The sequence below is a fragment of the Rana temporaria genome, chromosome 4 (genome assembly GCF_905171775.1).
Source record: "Rana temporaria chromosome 4, aRanTem1.1, whole genome shotgun sequence".
Classification (NCBI taxonomy): domain Eukaryota; kingdom Metazoa; phylum Chordata; class Amphibia; order Anura; family Ranidae; genus Rana; species Rana temporaria.
Window position 1 is genome coordinate 109,149,766 of NC_053492.1, and position 18,394 is coordinate 109,168,159.

At 42.2% G+C, this 18,394-nt stretch overlaps 1 protein-coding gene across 3 annotated transcripts in view; it reads right to left on the bottom strand.

The window, feature by feature from the left end:
• EPHB1 (EPH receptor B1) overlaps positions 1-18,167 on the bottom strand; it is a 419,645-nt gene extending 401,478 nt beyond the window's left edge. Inside the window, exon 1 of one of the 3 annotated variants that reach the window (XR_005748610.1) lies at positions 17,574-18,165. Coding sequence is in view for 2 of the 3 variants with exons in the window: in XM_040348729.1 (XP_040204663.1) it covers positions 17,574-17,631 (58 nt within the window). In the remaining variant the exon portion in view is untranslated. Of the gene's footprint in view, positions 1-17,573 lie in introns of all 3 variants that reach the window. The other 2 variants (XM_040348729.1, XM_040348730.1) reach the window with 2 other exon arrangements.
• Positions 18,168-18,394: the final 227 nt, after the last annotated feature.

The window sequence follows — 18,394 nt, forward strand, 5'->3', positions numbered from 1 at the left end:
AAGAGAAGGGGGTTGGAGGGGATAGACAGCGTTATTATGTTAAGACAGAGTGGAGGAAAGGGAAGAGAAGAATGGAGGATATAGGGAATGTTATGGGGGTGAGGACAGAAGAGAGGAAAGAAGAGAGAGAGAGAAGGAGGTGGAGAAGAGAGGAAGAACGTTAAGCTGTTAGGACAGAGGGGAGGAAAAAGTCTAAAAGGGGAGAAGAGGGGAAAGAGAATGCTATGTGGTAGACGAGCAGTGTTTCTCAACTCCAGTCCTCAAGGCACCCCAACAGGTCATGTTTTCAGGATTTCCCACAGATGAAACTGCTGTGGTAGTTACTAAGGCAGTGAAACTGGTCGATTCACCTGTGAAAAATAATGGAAAGCCTGAAAACATGACCTGTTGGGGCGCTTGAGGACTGGAGTTCAGAAACACTGTGGTAGAGACAGAGATGTGCATCCCAAGGGGCAACAGCAGAGAACAGGAGAATGGTAAAAAAGCAAAAGACCAAACCATAATACATACAAGTAGTGGAATTTTAGATTCAACAAACTTACTTGGAAGCTAACTTATGAAAATTGGAGCAAATAAGTTGCTGCAAGGGAAAACCCAATCAAAGTCCAAATTTTATTTTCTATCGCACCTTAGGCCTCGTACACACGGACGGACTGTCCGATGAAAACGGTCCGCCGGACCGTTTTAATCGGACATGTCCGCTGCCGGATTTTGGTCTGATGGTTGTACACACCATCAAACCAAAATCCCCGCGGACAGGATACGCGGTGACGTGGCCGCGCCGACGCGGCGACGTGCGTGACCCTGGAAGGTCAATGCTTCCACGCATGCGTCGAATCACTTAGACGCATGCGGGGGCTTTCGGCCGAGCGGACATGTCCGGTAAGTCGTACAGACGACCGAACATGTCCGACAGGCAGGCTTCCAGCGGACATGTTTCTTAGCATGCTAAGAAACATTTGTCCGCTGGAAACCTGTCCGATCCGCCGGAAAATTGTCCGGTCGGACGTACAGACGACCGAACATGTCCGCTGAAACTGGTCTGCGGACCAGTTTCATCAGACATGTTCGGTCGTGTGTACGAGACCTTAAACAATGGCAGCTAACATCAGTTTTTGCTGGTTTGATCTGATCCATATTTAAAAATCTGCTCTTAAAAATAAATATACCAGATATTTATTCTACCATCTGGTTATAGAATTAGGTGATTTTTGTTTCAGGCCTCCATCTACATATTGATCCACACTTGCTTCAGAACTTGCAAAGATTATCCTATAAAACACCACCACTTCGGCACTCCATCAGCCAAAAGCTTTAAAACACTTCCCTCCATCCCCACCAGTCATTAGGAGGGTAGCGCACTTTTGTAAACAGGTTCTCCTGTTTTTCCCCAATTATTTTCCCAATTTTTTGTTGGGATCCTTAAGAGTACAGCTTTATTTTTTGTATCTCCTGTTTTTATATTTTACATTGCACAGAATCCAGCAGGGTGTTTGTGAAAACTCTTGAGTACTTTACATTGTGGCCACAGGAAGTAGGTCTGGAGAGTGGTCAAGATCGTAATACCCGTGACCAAACCTGTTACAAGGGGCAACTGAATGATTAAAGCTGCTAACTTCCACACAAATCCAATATTCTATAATTACACGTGGGTCACCCATTGGATGAACAACACCTGATGTGGCAATTACAGTCAGCACATGAAACAATTGTTCTCTAGCTGATCAATCTCAGGGGAAAACTCAAAATTGATTTTCTTAGAAAATTACTACTGTTCCTTAAAAAAAAAAAAAAAAAAAAAAGGCCAGCATCAAGGATGTCTGCTCAAGGTTCCAATATGCATGCCTGGCCAAAACAAGCATATATATTTGTCTTGTACTAGTCAGAAACCTTCATCATCATACAATATCTGTGGGTAACTTCAATACTTCAACTGCTGGGGTCCAAGAAAAAGGAAACCCTGTATACGCTGACCTATGAGGTTGATTTACTAAAGCTGGAGAGTGCAAAATCTGGTGCAGCTGTGCATGGTAGCAAATCAGCTTCTAATTTCAGCTGTTTCAATTAAGCTTTGACAAACCTGGAAGCGGATTGGTTTCTATGCAGAGCTGCACCAGATTTTGCGCTTTCCAGTTTTAGTAAATCAACCGCCAGTGTGTAGGTATAGAGATGATTTGAAGAATTGACGAGACCTCCCGTGACAAGTGGCTTATAAACTCCAGGATTTTAATAAACACTTAAAGTGTTGCTAAACCCACACCAGTAAAACCAGTCTGTATATGTAGTAAAGCATGCTTGTTATATTCATTGTGGAACCTATGGGGTCCTCTCCATTGTGTAAAAAGGCTGTTTGATCCTGTATGCATAGATCCTCCTCTTCTTGTATTGTCTCCAAAACATGTCCAGATAAGACAGTTACTGGAGTCAGGCTGCACATGCTCAGTTTGATGTGTATTGCTAGAGAGTTTTTTTCTTGGGAGAGTGCATGTGATCAGCACATGGCCAATAAGCACTGTCTAGTCCAGAGTGCTGTGTAATGTAAAACGGGTCCAGAGATGCGGTGCTGTGTAATGTAAAAAGGGGTCCAGAGGTGCGGTGCTGTGTAATGTAAAAGGTGTCCAGATGTGCGGTGCAGTGTAATGTAAAAGGGGTCCAGAGATGCAGTGCTGTGTAATGTAAAAGGGGTCCAGAGATGCGGTGCTGTGTAATGTAAAAGGGGTCCAGAGATGCGGTGCTGTGTAATGTAAAAAGGGGTCCAGAGATGCGGTGCTGTGTAATGTAAAAGGGGTCCAGAGATGCGGTGCTGTGTAATGTAAAAGGGGTCCAGAGATGCGGTGCTGTGTAATGTAAAAGGGGTCCAGAGATGCGGTGCTGTGTAATGTAAAAGGGGTCCAGAGATGCGGTGCTGTGTAATGTAAAAGGGGTCCAGAGATGCGGTGCTATGTAATGTAAAAGGGGTCCAGATGTGCGGTGCTAATTTTTAAGTTGATCATTTTGTACGGCCCCCGAATGATGTTACAAAAATCCAAATGGCCCTTGGCAGAAAAAAGGTTCCCCACCCCTGGTCTAGACAAAGTGCCAGGAGTCCTGCATCCTAATAGGTAAGCCAGTACAGTATGAAAACTCCTCCTACAAGCTTTAACCAGACACTGATAGAAGTCACAAGACTGCTATATACTGCTGATGAGAAAAGGTATTTAGCAGTTTATATTTACCAAAATTATTGCGTTTCCATGTTCTGTGTACTGTGGGAGACCAGATATAGTTAATACAGGCTCCTGGGTTTTGTAACAGTTTAAGTTAGTTATTTATACTCACAAATAAATTGAGTTGTATCCCCTGCGCAGCAAGACTCTGAGGGCTATCATTATCACTTACTCTAGTGCACAATGCAAGTGAAATATGCCTGTATTGCAAAGATGTTTTATTTTTATTTTTTTCGCCCTACTTGGCCCCCGCATTCAACCTTTGAATCTCATTAAACGTAAATTAAGGAACGAGACTATTTCCTATTTCTCTATAGAGTAATGGTGAACCCAGTCATCAGAGAATTGATTTTAGATGTAGGAAGAGACTACAACATTTTCAAATGATGTTAATGGCAGGATGTGCTATTTCATCTGTGACCACAAGTTAACATTTTATGTCTCATTACATGTTAAGTATTTATAAATCACACTGTGTAATAGGTGAATTATGCCCGAGTTATATCCTTGTATTTAACTAACAGCATTATCCGGAGCTTTCCTGTTTTGTGGGATTTGGCAACACAGATACCTGATCTCTGTAAGTCAGTGATGTCCAATTCAAAAGATAGTATGTAAATACATAGAGACCAGACAGACTCAAGCATGATAAGTAAGCTGTTCTGATTTTAATTTGGCGCATTCACAGAATAAGTATACAGGTTGTGTCAAGATATAAAATTGACCAATCAAAGCATAATATGACTACAGCAAGCATTAAGTTCATTGTCTTATGATCACGGTTCATCATAAGAGGATGTTTATTTCTTGTGGCTTGATGTGCCATTCAAAAATAGCGCCCGGGTGTCGATTTCCAGGAACCCATTTGCCACAGGTTCTCCACACATAAATTAGACGTTTTCGATAAGTCATCATAAATATTTTTGCGATATGCCAAGTGTACATGTAGAGGAAAAAACAAGCACAGAATACAATTCTTATACTCAAGCCATTTTGTCCCAAAACGGCCATCTTGTTTTGTCACCTTACCTGAATGGCTGAATATGATTCAAATTGTGCAATCATTGTTGGGCTTAGCAGCTATGTTAGTAAAACTAAATGGCATCTGCCATAAAAAACAAAAATTGTAAAAAAAAAGTATATAAAAAATATCAATATCCCTCTTTACATGAATTCAATTTTATGGATTGAACTAACTTGAAAAAAAAAACAGAGGAATTAAAATGAATAAATTAAATTTCCTAAAGATAAGAAGAGGAAACGTTGATTGCCTTTACTTAGAAACAATAGCTGCGTACCATGGACGACATGCCTGGTGAATATTATTGATGTGTTATTGCAGGACTAAATTCCACTACTAAACTGTATATGGTTGCATACATAGACATGTAATCTACTCAATGAAGAGTCAGGAGCATGTCTAAAGGCAATGTCACATTAAGGCCCCTTACACACGTCCGCTCCGCTCGTCTGTTCATTACAAGTCGGTTTACGGACTTGTAATGGTTCCCTATGGGATCGCGTCCGTTAGCGGATGGAGCATCCGCTAACGTCCGTGACCATCCGGGATCCGCTTTTGCGAACGGAAGAAACCCTATTTTTCTTCCGTCCGGCGGAACGGATCGGATACAGACGGACAGACGGTTCGTCTGCATCCGATTCCCCATAGGGGAGAGCGGAGCAGAGACAGGGCGGTCTCTGCACTGTGTGCGGGGACCGCCCTATCCGCCGACAGCTCAGCGGGGATGACGGATGATCCCCGATGAGCTTTGGTGGACACACGGAGCGGACACAGAAATGGTCCGCTCCGTGTGAAAGGACCCTAAAGGAGAAGTATAGCCAAAGCTAAAGCCCGCTGTCAGCTGATGTCACAGACCCTGTCCAGGCACTGAAAAGATCCCAAACATATGGCTCAGAGAGAGCCGCTGAGAGCCTGAGCCAGCCGTTGCCGTCCCCTCCACAACCTGGCATTCCAATGAGGGTTGAAAGGGCAAAGCAGAGAGCTGATGACTGACAGTCACCAGCTCTATGCATGCTGAGGACCTTAGAGCTGAGCGATCAGAGGTGTTTGATGACTCAGTTCTCTGTCTTAGAGGTGGCAGGGGACAGCTGCAGCTGGAATCAGTGCTGCAGCCATCTAGGTAAGTATGATGTTTATTTTATTTTTCTAAAAAAAACTTACTCTTCTTTTAAAATCAGAAACCTCTGTATCCTTATAGATGTGGATTCCCAGCAATCACAACCCCTAATAACAATTTAGAATTGTATACACAGAGGCGCTGATTGCAGTTTTCCATGCATATATCTATATCTCTTCTGCTACTACAACTTAAAGTGTTAACGACTTGGTAACTATAGCATAAGTGATGTGAGGACTGCAAATTTTACAAACACTGTGCCCCAGGTAACATGCCACTATGGTCACCAGTCCCAGAAACAGGAAGACTGCACATGGTAACTATATGGTCTCATGCACATTGGGCATTTACCAAACTCCTCTGAACGCTTTTACTCCTGCCTATAGCCATGTTTTGGATGAGCATTTGGGCGTTCATTGATTCCATTGGCCACAATATTCATTTATTCTGGCCATTGGAATGAATGAACACTCAAGCACTAAATGCATCTAGCGTTTAGGCATCTATAGATGCATATTCATGTATTTTTGGTGGGGTAGGGTTTGTGTTTGTTAAATGTTGTATTTTAAACATGTCTTTTCTAGCCTGTGCATTTCATTTTCAGATTTTTTCTTCATACGCAAATCAATCTTTACTTCTAATCAAGGCTATGTTGGTTGGAGGTCATCTGTTGACCCAACTATTGTGTGTGTGGGACATCCATTCAGCCGTATCTGACGCACAGCAGTTCTATGGGCCAGCTCTCTGGGCAACATGTCTGATTTAATGGGAAAGCCTTTTCAGTGGATTTTTGTTGGCTATTGTTTTACGAGGTAGGTTGTCATAACTTTTCTCAATCCTCCCCATTTGCACAGCCTTGGAACCAGCAGCCAGAATGTCATAACAAGTGCAAAGCCACATACACAGAGCTTTTTTCCTCAGAAAATAGGTGCATGAACTCAACCACGACCCTGTTCAGATTTCACAAACAGTAGAAGGGTCTTAAAGGGGCATTAAATACCAGGATTGCATTACATACTGAGTGCAGAGTTCCGGGGGTTACACACAGAGTGCAGAGCTGTCACTTGTAAACACAGAAACCAGACTTCTGTGCTTACAAGTGATTGTGGTGAGCAGGCACCAAAGGGTCTGAGCCAGAGGTGGTGGAACTGAGTTCCCCCAAGTTCCCCCTGAAAAAAAAGCACTGCGGACATACATATAAGGGACAATAAATTGTCAACCCGGAGAAAACCTGCAAAGCCCCGGCAAGCTCAAGGAAAACATGCAAATTCATTGCAGATAGTGTCCTGGCCAAGATTCTTTCTAGAAAATGTTGTCATCTTTATTAAATCAATAAATCATGTTCTTCCAATTTGTATTCTTTCCTTCACATTGTACATCTTTCCTACAAGCTGTACTCTGCACTTATGGCGCAATAATGGAAAGAGAAAGAAGCTAATGGAAGTGCGGTCTCATTTAACACGCAGATTGCTACTTGTGCCTCTTTTGAAATGAAACCATGCAGAATAAGTGACAGGTGCAAAAAGACTACTTCTACTCAATGAGGCATAAGGTGGCTCTGACACAGCATAAACACCATCACACCCCCTCACATGTCAACCAAGGGAACTCTTTTATACCTTAAAAAATGCACAGCGACTATCTTTTGGGGGATGGAAAGAGGGCATTGAACTGGCTGTATATTGCCAAGGGAAGGAATGCATTGTGATTGATAAATGCTGCCGTGGAAAGAGAAAAGACCCTACATTTACTAAGTGAGGCCATGCAAGGTCATTCCCTTCTATTACCTCTACTTCGTTTCTTTTAATGGGAAAATACGGGGCTGGTGAAGACTGCATAATGTGAAATATTTTAGACTGTAAAGTACAGCAATGCCTTCTTAAAACAAAAAGGTATTTAAATAAAATCACTTCCATCACAAATCCATAAAACAAGGGGTTTTATCCACAGTTAAAAATAGTGGGAAGAGCCATACAATTTTTTTCTTTTTGTTCCATTGTTCAGATGTGAATTGAGCCATGTATCCAGCTTGCATGCAGCTGTATTTGTTAGTTCCCATATAAGCTATAGAATCTACAATTTCTAACTTTATGGCTGAGTTCACAGGGGCGGCGAATAGGGGATAATAACAGGGAACTGATCCACGTTTTTCCCTACAAAGCAACATGGCAGCCACTAAGGTTCATTTGCATTTGAGGTGTGGCAAATTTTACTTGGCATGTCACATCTCGGTGCACCTTAAAAGTGATATTAAAAGATAGAATATTTTTTTTTATCAAAAACATGCTATACTTACCTTTTCTGTATAGTGGTTTTGCACAGAGCAGCCCCGATCCTCCTCTTCTCAGGTCCCCCACTGGCACTCCTGACTCTTTCTCTTCTCCCACTACCCCCATAGCAAGCTGTTTTCTATGGGGGCACTCGTGTGTGCTTGCTCTAAAGTCCCACTCTGTGTGTTCACAAGACACACAGAATGAGACTCAGCCCCGCTGCTTGCTCCCTCCTCACTGGCTGTGATTGAAAGCCACAGCAGCCAATGGCCCCCCGCTGCTGTCTCTCAGCCAATGAGGAGGCAGAGACCTGGGAGAGCAGCCGCTCTCATGCACATCACTAGATCGCTGCAGGGGAAGCTGCATACTAAAAGTAGTATATAAAAAAACTTCAGCCTTTAAAACCACTTTAAACTCAATGGAATTGCAGTGTAACCATGGGGTAACCACTTGGTGTGTTGTTGCAGCACGGAACTGCAATGCAATATGCCCCTTGGCATCAGAAAAAAACAGGGATTTGCAGCATCGCCCTTTAAATGCCTGCAAACTTAGGCTCAACTGCCTCTGAAAAGTGATGCCACCATAGGCGTGTGCCGGGGGTGTGCCAGGTGGGCCTGGGCACACCCTAATCAGTCTGTGTGGTGCCGATTCTGCCTACTGCTCAGGCTTTCCACCATGTTGCACCCCCACATGTCTCAGGATGGAGAGTCAAGAAAAGGCCAATCAATATGTAATTTACCTTCCCTTCTTAAATGAACAGAATGAACATACTCACTGACTGTGTTCAATCATAATTGAAGCATAGTAAACTGTGTTTACTATGCTTTAGTTTGTAAATGACCAGGAAGCCGCTCAGTACATGGCATTTTCATTCACTGTCCAGTGCAGCCGAGGCTGCAGAGAAAGTCATATGTGTTTGCGCTCTGGGGTACACACCCTAATGCAATAGGCTGTGCACACCTATGGATACCATCACCGCTTCAGAGAGGCAGTAAACTCTAATGCCAGTGTGAGCTAAGCCTAAGTCCTATGGGGATCAAACACTAAATCGCTAAGGAGACATAAAGAAACAAAGGCGAAGAGCCTATTCTAAAATATGGTAAAACAAAGCAATGGCTTGTCCTAAATTCTATGTGGATGATTTATTTTGCATGCACAGTGAGTGGAGACATGACAATCATTTCATTATGTCCCTATGACCAACTGTGCTTTCAGAACTGCTGATGGAGTACTTTTTCGTTTCTTTTGAACTACCTACCAAAGCATTATTATTTTATATCATATTTTTGAGCCAGAATTGTGTTTTCACACCTGAATAGATCCCACTATCCACAACTGAGGACGTAATACAATGACATTGCAATAATATTTTACATCTAAAATACCAGCAGTTCCACACCTGAATGTATAATTACTGAATGTGTGATGTCATTATGACAATAAGGCAGCCTTAATCAACCTTGTATACCCAGAAGAACTCTTTAAATAGTTTTCAGTCCTCAGGGAACCTCTGCTAAAATTAATTCTACAGGGGTCAGTGGTAAGAACGTTCCTTACGATGGTAGTGAGATGACATGATGCACCATTTGAAGTGGTGGACAATAAAATTAATTCAAATCTTACGTTTGTGGTGCAGAATGTCACCCTTACAAACAGCTAAAAAGATCATTGGTGTCATGCCTATGGCTGTGTCGTGTGGCATAGGAACTATGCAGGCACCAACAGATGTGAGGTCAAAGCTCAAGGAACCCCTAGCAACCTCTGAAAGAACCATAGGGCTCCATAGAACCCTGCTTGAGAATGGTTGATATAAGGGTTATTTCTTATTATGAATCTGTATAGTCTGTCACTTAAGGGCTGTAATGTGTTACTTAAAGTGTCACTAAACCCACATCATTAAAACTATCAATTAATGCTGTATTATATGCTGTCCATGCTTACTCAATCAGCAGGAGATCCTGCTATTCTATATCCCCCATTTCTGTCCATGTCTCCAATGCAGCTAGGAATTTTGCAAAGCAGTGTTGGCAGCACCTGCACATGCTCAGTTTGTAGTGAATTTCTTTGCTGAATATTTCCTATCTATCACATCTGAGCAGCCCATGTGACTATAGAGTCACACATATGGATGTATACACAGAGCTAAATGACAGCCCACTCCCTCCCTCCTCCTCCACACCCACTAACCAGCTAAACACATTGGAGACGGGATAGTACATCTTGATTGATGGAGGCTTCACCTCCCTCTTATTCAAAGACATAGGCTGTTAAGCGCCTCAATCCTGGAAAAAGGAGCAACAAAGACACCTTTAGATAGAAGCACTGTCAATGTGGTAAAAACGTAGAGCTAGATGTACTAGCAAATTTAGACTTGACTAGAAAGTTAAAGCTGAACTCTAGCTAACACTTTTTGAGCAGTTAACCTTTTTAGATAAATGTTTTACATAAATGAATACAAGCTGATCAATGTACATACCCCGATCAGCCCTGGTTCACGCTGGGCTGCGGGAGTGAAGCCGTGCGAGTTCAGCTGAACTCGCACGACTTCACTCCCGCTGGCAGTCTCGATTTCAGCCGCGATTTAAGAGACATCTGTGCAGGTTTCTGCACAGATGTCAATGTAAATCGCGGCCCGAAATCGCAAAAAGTAGTACAGGAACTACTTTTTGAAATCAGTGCAGCGCTGCAGATGCGGCGTCTCACCGATTAGGACGGTGTCATTGCCGACAATTGCCGCCGATTTGAGATGCGATTTCACATGTGAAATCGCATCTCAAATCGAAGCAAATCGTACCCAGTGTGAACCTGGGCTCAGTGTTAAATGATTTGTTTTGACTCTTAACTGCCAAATATCCTGGACAGCTTGGCCTGTTCAAAGGGAGTTGAAAAATACCAGATCTACTTGCAGCTACGCCAGATGAAAATAAAGGAAGAAAAAGACTAAAAGTACTTTAACAATGAATTTCAAAATTATACAGAATAATGGGATTTTGGCCACATTTTAATCAAATGCTAAAGGGCTGTACCAGAATACCCAATACTCCCGAGCTCAATCACATCTTGGACCTTAATGTAAAACACTTTAATCCTGCCGTGTGATGAAATATGGAGTAGGAGCCCGCAGTGTATTGGGAAATTCCATAGCACTAAGACACAGATTTCTCTCATTTATCAGAAACACTGTGTTCCCCCCTCTGTCTCTCTAAGCCTCCCCGCTCGGTGCAATCTGTGTGTGCATTCTGCTGGGAGATACAGCTCTTCCACTATGAGCCGCCCTTCTGTATTTAGAGACAGTTCCATGATTGTGCAGCTGTCCTGACTTAGAGGAGGCAGAACACAAAGAACATACAACTGCTGACACTGACCCATCTTGTAACAATGTAATTTAGGCTAAAATGTGAGTGCTGTGCGTTCTCCAACACATTGAGTCTCTATGGCCATTCTCAGGCATTCCTATTACTATTATTCTGAATACAGATCCGAACTGACCAAGTTCTCTAAATAAAAGGAATGCATTTATAGTATAATAATATTCTCCGGTGCCAAATCTAGTCTATCATGTCTAACGAGATGTTACTGGTCTAAACCATGCTCCCAACTTCAACCCATCAAGCCTGAGGACAAAACAAATACATGTGAGCAATGTAATCTTATCATTGCTACCCAATTGAACAAAGTGAAGTAACCCATTTGATTCCTGAAATCATTACTGTAAGCAATTTAACTAAGCAAAAGCTCACTTGGTTATTTTGGGAAGAACGCCTATGGCCTTTTTGTTGTTTGTTTTGAATGGACTGGAGAAGATTTAGGCCGCGTACACATGATCGGTCAAAACCGATTAAAATGGACTGAAGGACCGTTTCATCGGTCCAAACCGATCGTGTGTGGGCCCCATCGGTCAGTTATCTTTCGGTCAAGAAAAAGAGAACTTGCTTAAAAATTGAACCGATGGACACCTAACCGATAGGTCAAAACCGATCGTTAGTATGCAAAAGCATCGGTCAAAAAGCCGCGCATGCTCAGAATCAAGTCAACGCATGCTTGGAAGCATTGAACTTCGTTTTTTTCAGCACGTTGTGTGTTTTACGTCACCGCGTTCTGACACGATCGTTTTTTTAACTGATGGTGTGTAGGGACATCAGACCATCAGTCAGCTTCATCGGTTAACTGATGAAACGGTCCTTCAGTCTGTTTTCATCGGTTTTGACCGATCGTGTGTACGCGGCCTTAGAACTCTTGTCAGACTTCACTGCAGTTTTTATTCCATCAAGACATTAAGTAGTGGAAAATCAGGGTGAAACAAACCACATTTTCAGTAAAATGCTTGAGGGTTCGAACCACTGTCAGGATATTATAATCGCCTCCAGTTCAGTTCAGGTGAAAACTGCTCCTAGGTTGTCCAACGGGATAAGATGTGAGGTGGCATCTCCATAATGGAAGCATAGACAGTAAAACAAATTTTACCAGGGTATTTACTTTATCCAAGTCTATTCAAAATGAAAAACAAAAAAAAAATTGGTTTATTACATAAAGTGCAAACCTTCACCAGAAAATTACACTCATCCCTATTTTCTTCTTCCTATAGCTTTCAGCTACTGACTTAATTATCCAATATAGTCGGGTGAAGTTCCTCTTTAATAAGGCCCTGCAAAGTGCACTAATTCACAGTAACCAAACATAAATGATATTTTATCAAATTAAATATCAAGTCAAGAATTATTTTTTTATAAGGTCAGTGTTCTTACCCATTAATAACCATTACAAGTTACTACATATCATACAAGTCATTAAAATGTGAGTTCACTTTTAATAATGAACTGTTAAACTCCCACTAAAGCCCCCCTCATCTCTTGTAGATATACATTTCCTACAACACACACTTGTCTGGGTTCACACAATGCTCATAGGCCATGGCTACATAACACAGTCATGTTGCCCAGGTCTAGACAGTGATCAAAGGCCAATACTCATAGGCATATACAGTGCTCATAGGCCATGGCTACATCACACTGCCTAGCTTGCCCAGGTCCAGACGTGCTCCTAGGCTAATGTTCATAGTTCCATACAGTGCCCATAGGCCATGAATACACCACACAGCCTGCCTTACCCAGGTCCAGACAGTCCTCATAATACAATGATCCTATGTACAGATATGTTTCATAGGACATCACTACATCACTCTGCCTGACTTTCCCAGGTCCAGATAATGCTCAAAGGCCATGGCTACATCACACAGCCTACCTTGCCCAGATCCAAACAGTTCTTATAGTCCAATGCACCTACCTTCAGACACTGTTCCTGAGGCCATAGCTACATTACGCAACCTGGCTTGCCTGGGTTCAGATAATGCTCACAGGCCATGGCTACATCATTCTGCCTGGCTTTCCTGGGTCCAGACAATGCTCAAAAGCCATGGCTACATCACACAGCCTAGTTTGTCCAGGCCCAAACAATGCTCTTTGGCCAATACTCAAAGATCAATACAGTGCTTATAAAGCCTCGTACACATGACCGATTTTCTTCATTCCCGTCAAGGAAATAGAGAACATGCTCTCTTTTTGGCTCGTCGAGTTTCTCGACAGTTTCCTCAACGAAAATGTACACACGACCGGTTTCCTCTGCAAAAAAATATCTCCCAGCAAGTTTCTTGCTGGTTTTTGCAGAGAAACTTGGTCGTGTGTACGAGGCCTTAGCCATGGCTACATCACACAGCCTGGCTTGCTGAGGTTCCAATTAAGACAATGCTCATAGGTCACTGCTCAAAGATCCATACAGTGCTCAAAGTCCATGGCTACACCACACAGCCTGACCTGCCTTTTTTTCACTCAACAGGTCCAGACAATGCTTATGGTCCAAGACTACATAACATAACCTGGATTGAACAGTTCCAGACAGTGTTCGTAGGCCATGGCTTCATAACACAGCCTGGATTAAACAGTTCCAGACAGTGCTTGTAGGCCATGGCTTCATAACACAGCCTGGTTTAAACAGTTCCAAACTGTGCTCGTAGGCCATGGCTTCATAACACAGCCTGGCTTAAACAGTTCCAGACAGTGCTCATAAGCCAAGGCTTCATAACATGGCCCGACTTGCCCTTGTTCATACAGTGTATGTAGTCCACACAGCCTGGCTTGCCCAAGTCCAGACAATGTTCACAGTTCCAGAAATTGCTCATGGGCCAATGCTCATAGGCCACGGCCACCAATATTTTCTATAGAGTACAACGTAATGCATACAAATAGGAGTATGGAGAGCAGCGTAAGCCCAGAAGAAAGCTGGAGCACTGCCTGTCCCTTGGCGAGCCAGGCAGTATGAATTAGTAGTGTTAGAGCCAGTGCTGACTGACATCAATCTGAGACACTTCTGAGATCATTGGGAATTCACTGAAGGTGCTGTTGACATGCTTCAGCTGCTTTTGAATTCCTATATACTTGTATGGGAAGAAGCGGTTCTGAAGTGAACAAAAGCCTCTAGACACATGCCCTTAGATTTAATAATGATGAAGAGGGCCTGGTGGGATGGAGAAAGACTTCACTTATAAAAATGAACGTGCACTTTTAAAACACCTTTTGACCTTTATTATGCCAACACAAACCAAGATGGCTGGCCAATGTAAATTTTTTACTTCTCCTCTTCTGCTGTCTTTAAAAGGATCTCAACTGGGATTCCAATTCCACCAGTTCTCTTATCTGTCTACTGCCTGGTAAAGCATTTTGCAGACTCTCAACAGATATCATGGAAAGCTTCCATTCGTTATGCATAACCTCTAGGCTAGTTCGTCACGGCGAGCAGGGATAAGCTAGGAAAAAGCACATCTAAAGGGACATTCTTTCATTTTGTACAGTACTTGCTGAAAGATGCGTCAAGAAGACTAGTCCTGTATAGAAATGATGATTTATAGGACTTCCGGCATTGAAATAGCCAGGTATGACCAGCAACCTGGTAATAATGTTAATTATTATTTATATCTCAAAGGTGCCTACTAGTGTACAAATGAAGCTAGCTGATCATTATCCTCAGATTTGGACAACAAACTTTTGTAACCTTTCTCCAATTCTTTACTGTTACTTCTATTTGTTGATAGTTTTGTGTTTTTATTATTCTTATTTTTTTTATTTTTGTTGTTATTCCTTCTGCCAGAAATGTTTTGTCCCTGCAGACTCTGCCTGTAAATGTTTATGGGTCAGATATAATTAATAACCTGCCAACATGTTCCAGCTGTTAAGAAAAGCACGGCTCAGTGTTGTATTACCCCAAGGCATTTGTGAAACGGGCTCCTACTTTTCATAATCACAATATAAATAAAATCCCCTGAAGGCATGTGATATAATAAAATCAGAATTGAAAACAAATATCCCTTAATCTGGTCAAAGAAAAAATAAATAATAATAAAAAAAGAAAAAGAAAAGAGTTGGATTGAAATCTCAGCTATATAGGAGTCTGCTTTGTTTTCATTACTGCTGCACATTTATTGCGTCTGAGAAAATCCAATGCATGGCCCCGGGCAATGCTTATGGTAATGTGGACCATGTAACACCCTGTACTGCTAAACCCCATTTCTAATACCAGATACACAAATCCAGGCTTCAGCTGTGAACACTTGTGCTAGGGAAAAAAAAAAGGGGTGGGGGGGTTGCCTATAGGAACCAGATTTTTGCCCCCATTTTTTGACCTGCAAAGAACATGGGTTCTCACTGGCAGCTCTAGGCAATGACTTTACTTTTGCTCAGTCTTATTTTCGGTGATCTGTCCAGATCACAAGCCTATTCAATAAGCCAGCATAGAGCACAATGACAATGGACAAAAAAAAAAACATTAACCCACTGCAACCAGATTTCAGATTCCTCTGGCTGATCAGGGAACGATGAGTGACGATTGGTTTTCTGAATAAGCCCCAGTGCATGGTATATGTTCTCTACAACCAAACACCATTATGATTCATTTGGCAATGACTGGCTTGCTGAATAAGCCCCCATGTGTGGTCTACCTTCTCTACGGCCAAAGACCTATAGAAAAACCTATAGAAGACCCATATCTTCCATACCCATGGAATATCTTCCATCACCTTACCCATGCTACTAGCAGACACAGACGCAGAAATGTATTATCAAATAGACTGGTAGAGTAGGAAGTGCTGGGAATAGGTCCTATAAGGTGAAGTAACTACAGTGAGTAAACCATTAACAAAAAAATATAGTGTAAATGCATTAAAAGGGGAGTGTTTATCACATACGAGAAGTGCGAGGGACTCACACAACATAGGAGAAGTGACAGACTGCTAAACGATGAGAGAGAAAGAATAGGGGTTTTCAGGGAAATGATGGGAAGAAAGAAACAGATGAGACATACAAGACAAATTAAAGAAAAGAAAAAAGGTCTATATACACCGTATATATATATATATATATATATATATATATATATATATATATATATATTTTTTTTTTCTTAATGTACACATTTGCCTATCAATTGATATGTGTATAAATATATTATTTATATATATTTATATATATATATATATATATATATATATATATATATATATATATATATATATACACGTACACAAATATATATCTCTTTAGATAGTAAGCTTTCATGAGCGGGGCCCTACTAACCCTCCTGTATTGAATTGTAATATAATTGTACCGTCTCGTTTATTTTAAAAAGCTGCGCCAACTGTTGGCGTTATATAAATCCTATATAATCATTATGAATCAATAAATTATGTATACATATACATTTATAAATATATATATACTGTGACGCAAACTGCTGCCACCATATAAACCCCATATCATTATGTATAGTGTACTGAATGTACCTACAAGTCTTATTGGTTAGACATTCCAAATCTATGATATATTTGTGAATACAATCTATAATCTATGGAAGGAACCCTAGCTGAGAAGGGGGCAGCTGTAATGAGTGACAGCACAAAGTCCTGTGACAGCGGAGCGGGTACATGGTGTCTGTGTCTGTGGTCACGCTCAGCAGCCTAGACACCCAGACTCCCAGCAAGTATCTATCACCCCCATCCTCCACCTCCCAGCCATGTCCTGCTATACCCACTATCACCCTAGGCTGCTTTTAAAGAAATTCAGCACTGCAATGCAGCTCCATCCTTTTTGGCAAGGGAAAGTGGATAGGGAGACAGAGGACATGTAAGCAAAGGGAATGGTGATGGGAATTGGGGGGGGGGGGGGGCACCACCAGCTTGGTACCAAGACAGGTGCCTCCAACAGCCAAGTGAGAATCTATAACCATCTGTAGGACAGAACGAAATCTATCAGCCAAGACATTTTGCACAGGCTAGAAAGCACACATTGATTTAACACTAACAGAAGGGGCCATTTATCTTTCCCCACTGAGACACAAGCGACACGTTTGCACCTCATTTTCGTAATATATCTATTTAATTAGTTCTCTTGCCATGGAAAGGCAATCTCACCAAGCTGGCTGTATAGGAATCACAAAGCTCCCTATCTATAGTGATATGGTAAATAGTTAGCTGGTGAAAAGGACATTTATTTTTGTTTGGGTCTCCATGTAGCCTCCCCATCTGTCCCCAGAAAACTCATCCAAATGTTGTCCTTGTAGAAATCTGCCAAACGACACAGTAATGTCTGATCCACAAGCAACCTCTTGAACTTGAGTACCTTGTTGCTTCAATATAACAGGTGCTTTCCTAACAGTACACATCCTATTGAGAGAAGAGATGAACTTTTATAGCAGTGTACATCGTTCTGCTATCAATCTCTATACAAGGCATTGCTGGACCCAAGAGCTCACAATTTAACCAATATAAGAGTTATCGCTGCTTCCCCAGCCTGTCCACCTCCATCAGAAGCGCAAGGTATACAGTTATCAAAAATCAGCATACAACCCCTAGATATAAAAAAAAAAATAGGGCCCGGATCAATTTAACCCTTACAGCACCAGAACAGCAGGCTTACCTTCTACTGCTTGAACTTGCCAAACCAGAGACAGGAGCAGCATCCAATTTAGTTCCATTGTGGGATGCAGAGGTTACTTTTTTTTTTCCACCCAGCAAAAATGATGAGAAGAGCTTATATGAAAAATAACAATTCTAGCAATAATAAAAACTGAAGCCCAGAATCTTCTTTGGAAATAAAAAGCTTAAATCCTTATTAGGTGGCATGGGATTGTCCAGTCTTGCTGCAGCAGAGCATCGCTCAGGTCCCAGGATGGAGATGCATATTCCGGCACTGCATGCATGGATGTGATTGTAGCATGCATGACAGCGAAGGCTTGGAGGTGTGCACAGGGTAGCAGAGGATGAAGGCTGAGTATCAGTGTGCACAGGATAGTAGTGGATGCTCCCAGGCTATGTGTGCATGGTGTGTCTGGATGTGTGCTGCTGTGTGCATGGTGCTGTGGGGTGGGCTGGGGGGTGGGGGGGATCTCTAACAAGGATATCCCAGGTTCACATTGCAAGCAGTAGTAAAGTGTTGAGCACTGAGTCTGGGGAAGGGGGGTGAATGATCACCCCCCACTCTACACAACTCCCCTCTTCCAAATCCACCCGTGTGCCCCCCCTTCTCTCCCATCCTGTCTGAAATCTACACACCCCTCACACCTCCCAGCCAATCAAAGAGCACAAGGAACATTCACCCCCCCCTTCCCCAATCAATAGCAGCCCCTCCTTCCCCCGCTATTGTTGAAAGAAAATTACTTACATTGACCTGTAGGAAGAAAGAAGCACTGCTGGCCTGGTTTGTACGGCACTGCCATCTTGTGGCCGATATTCATAATT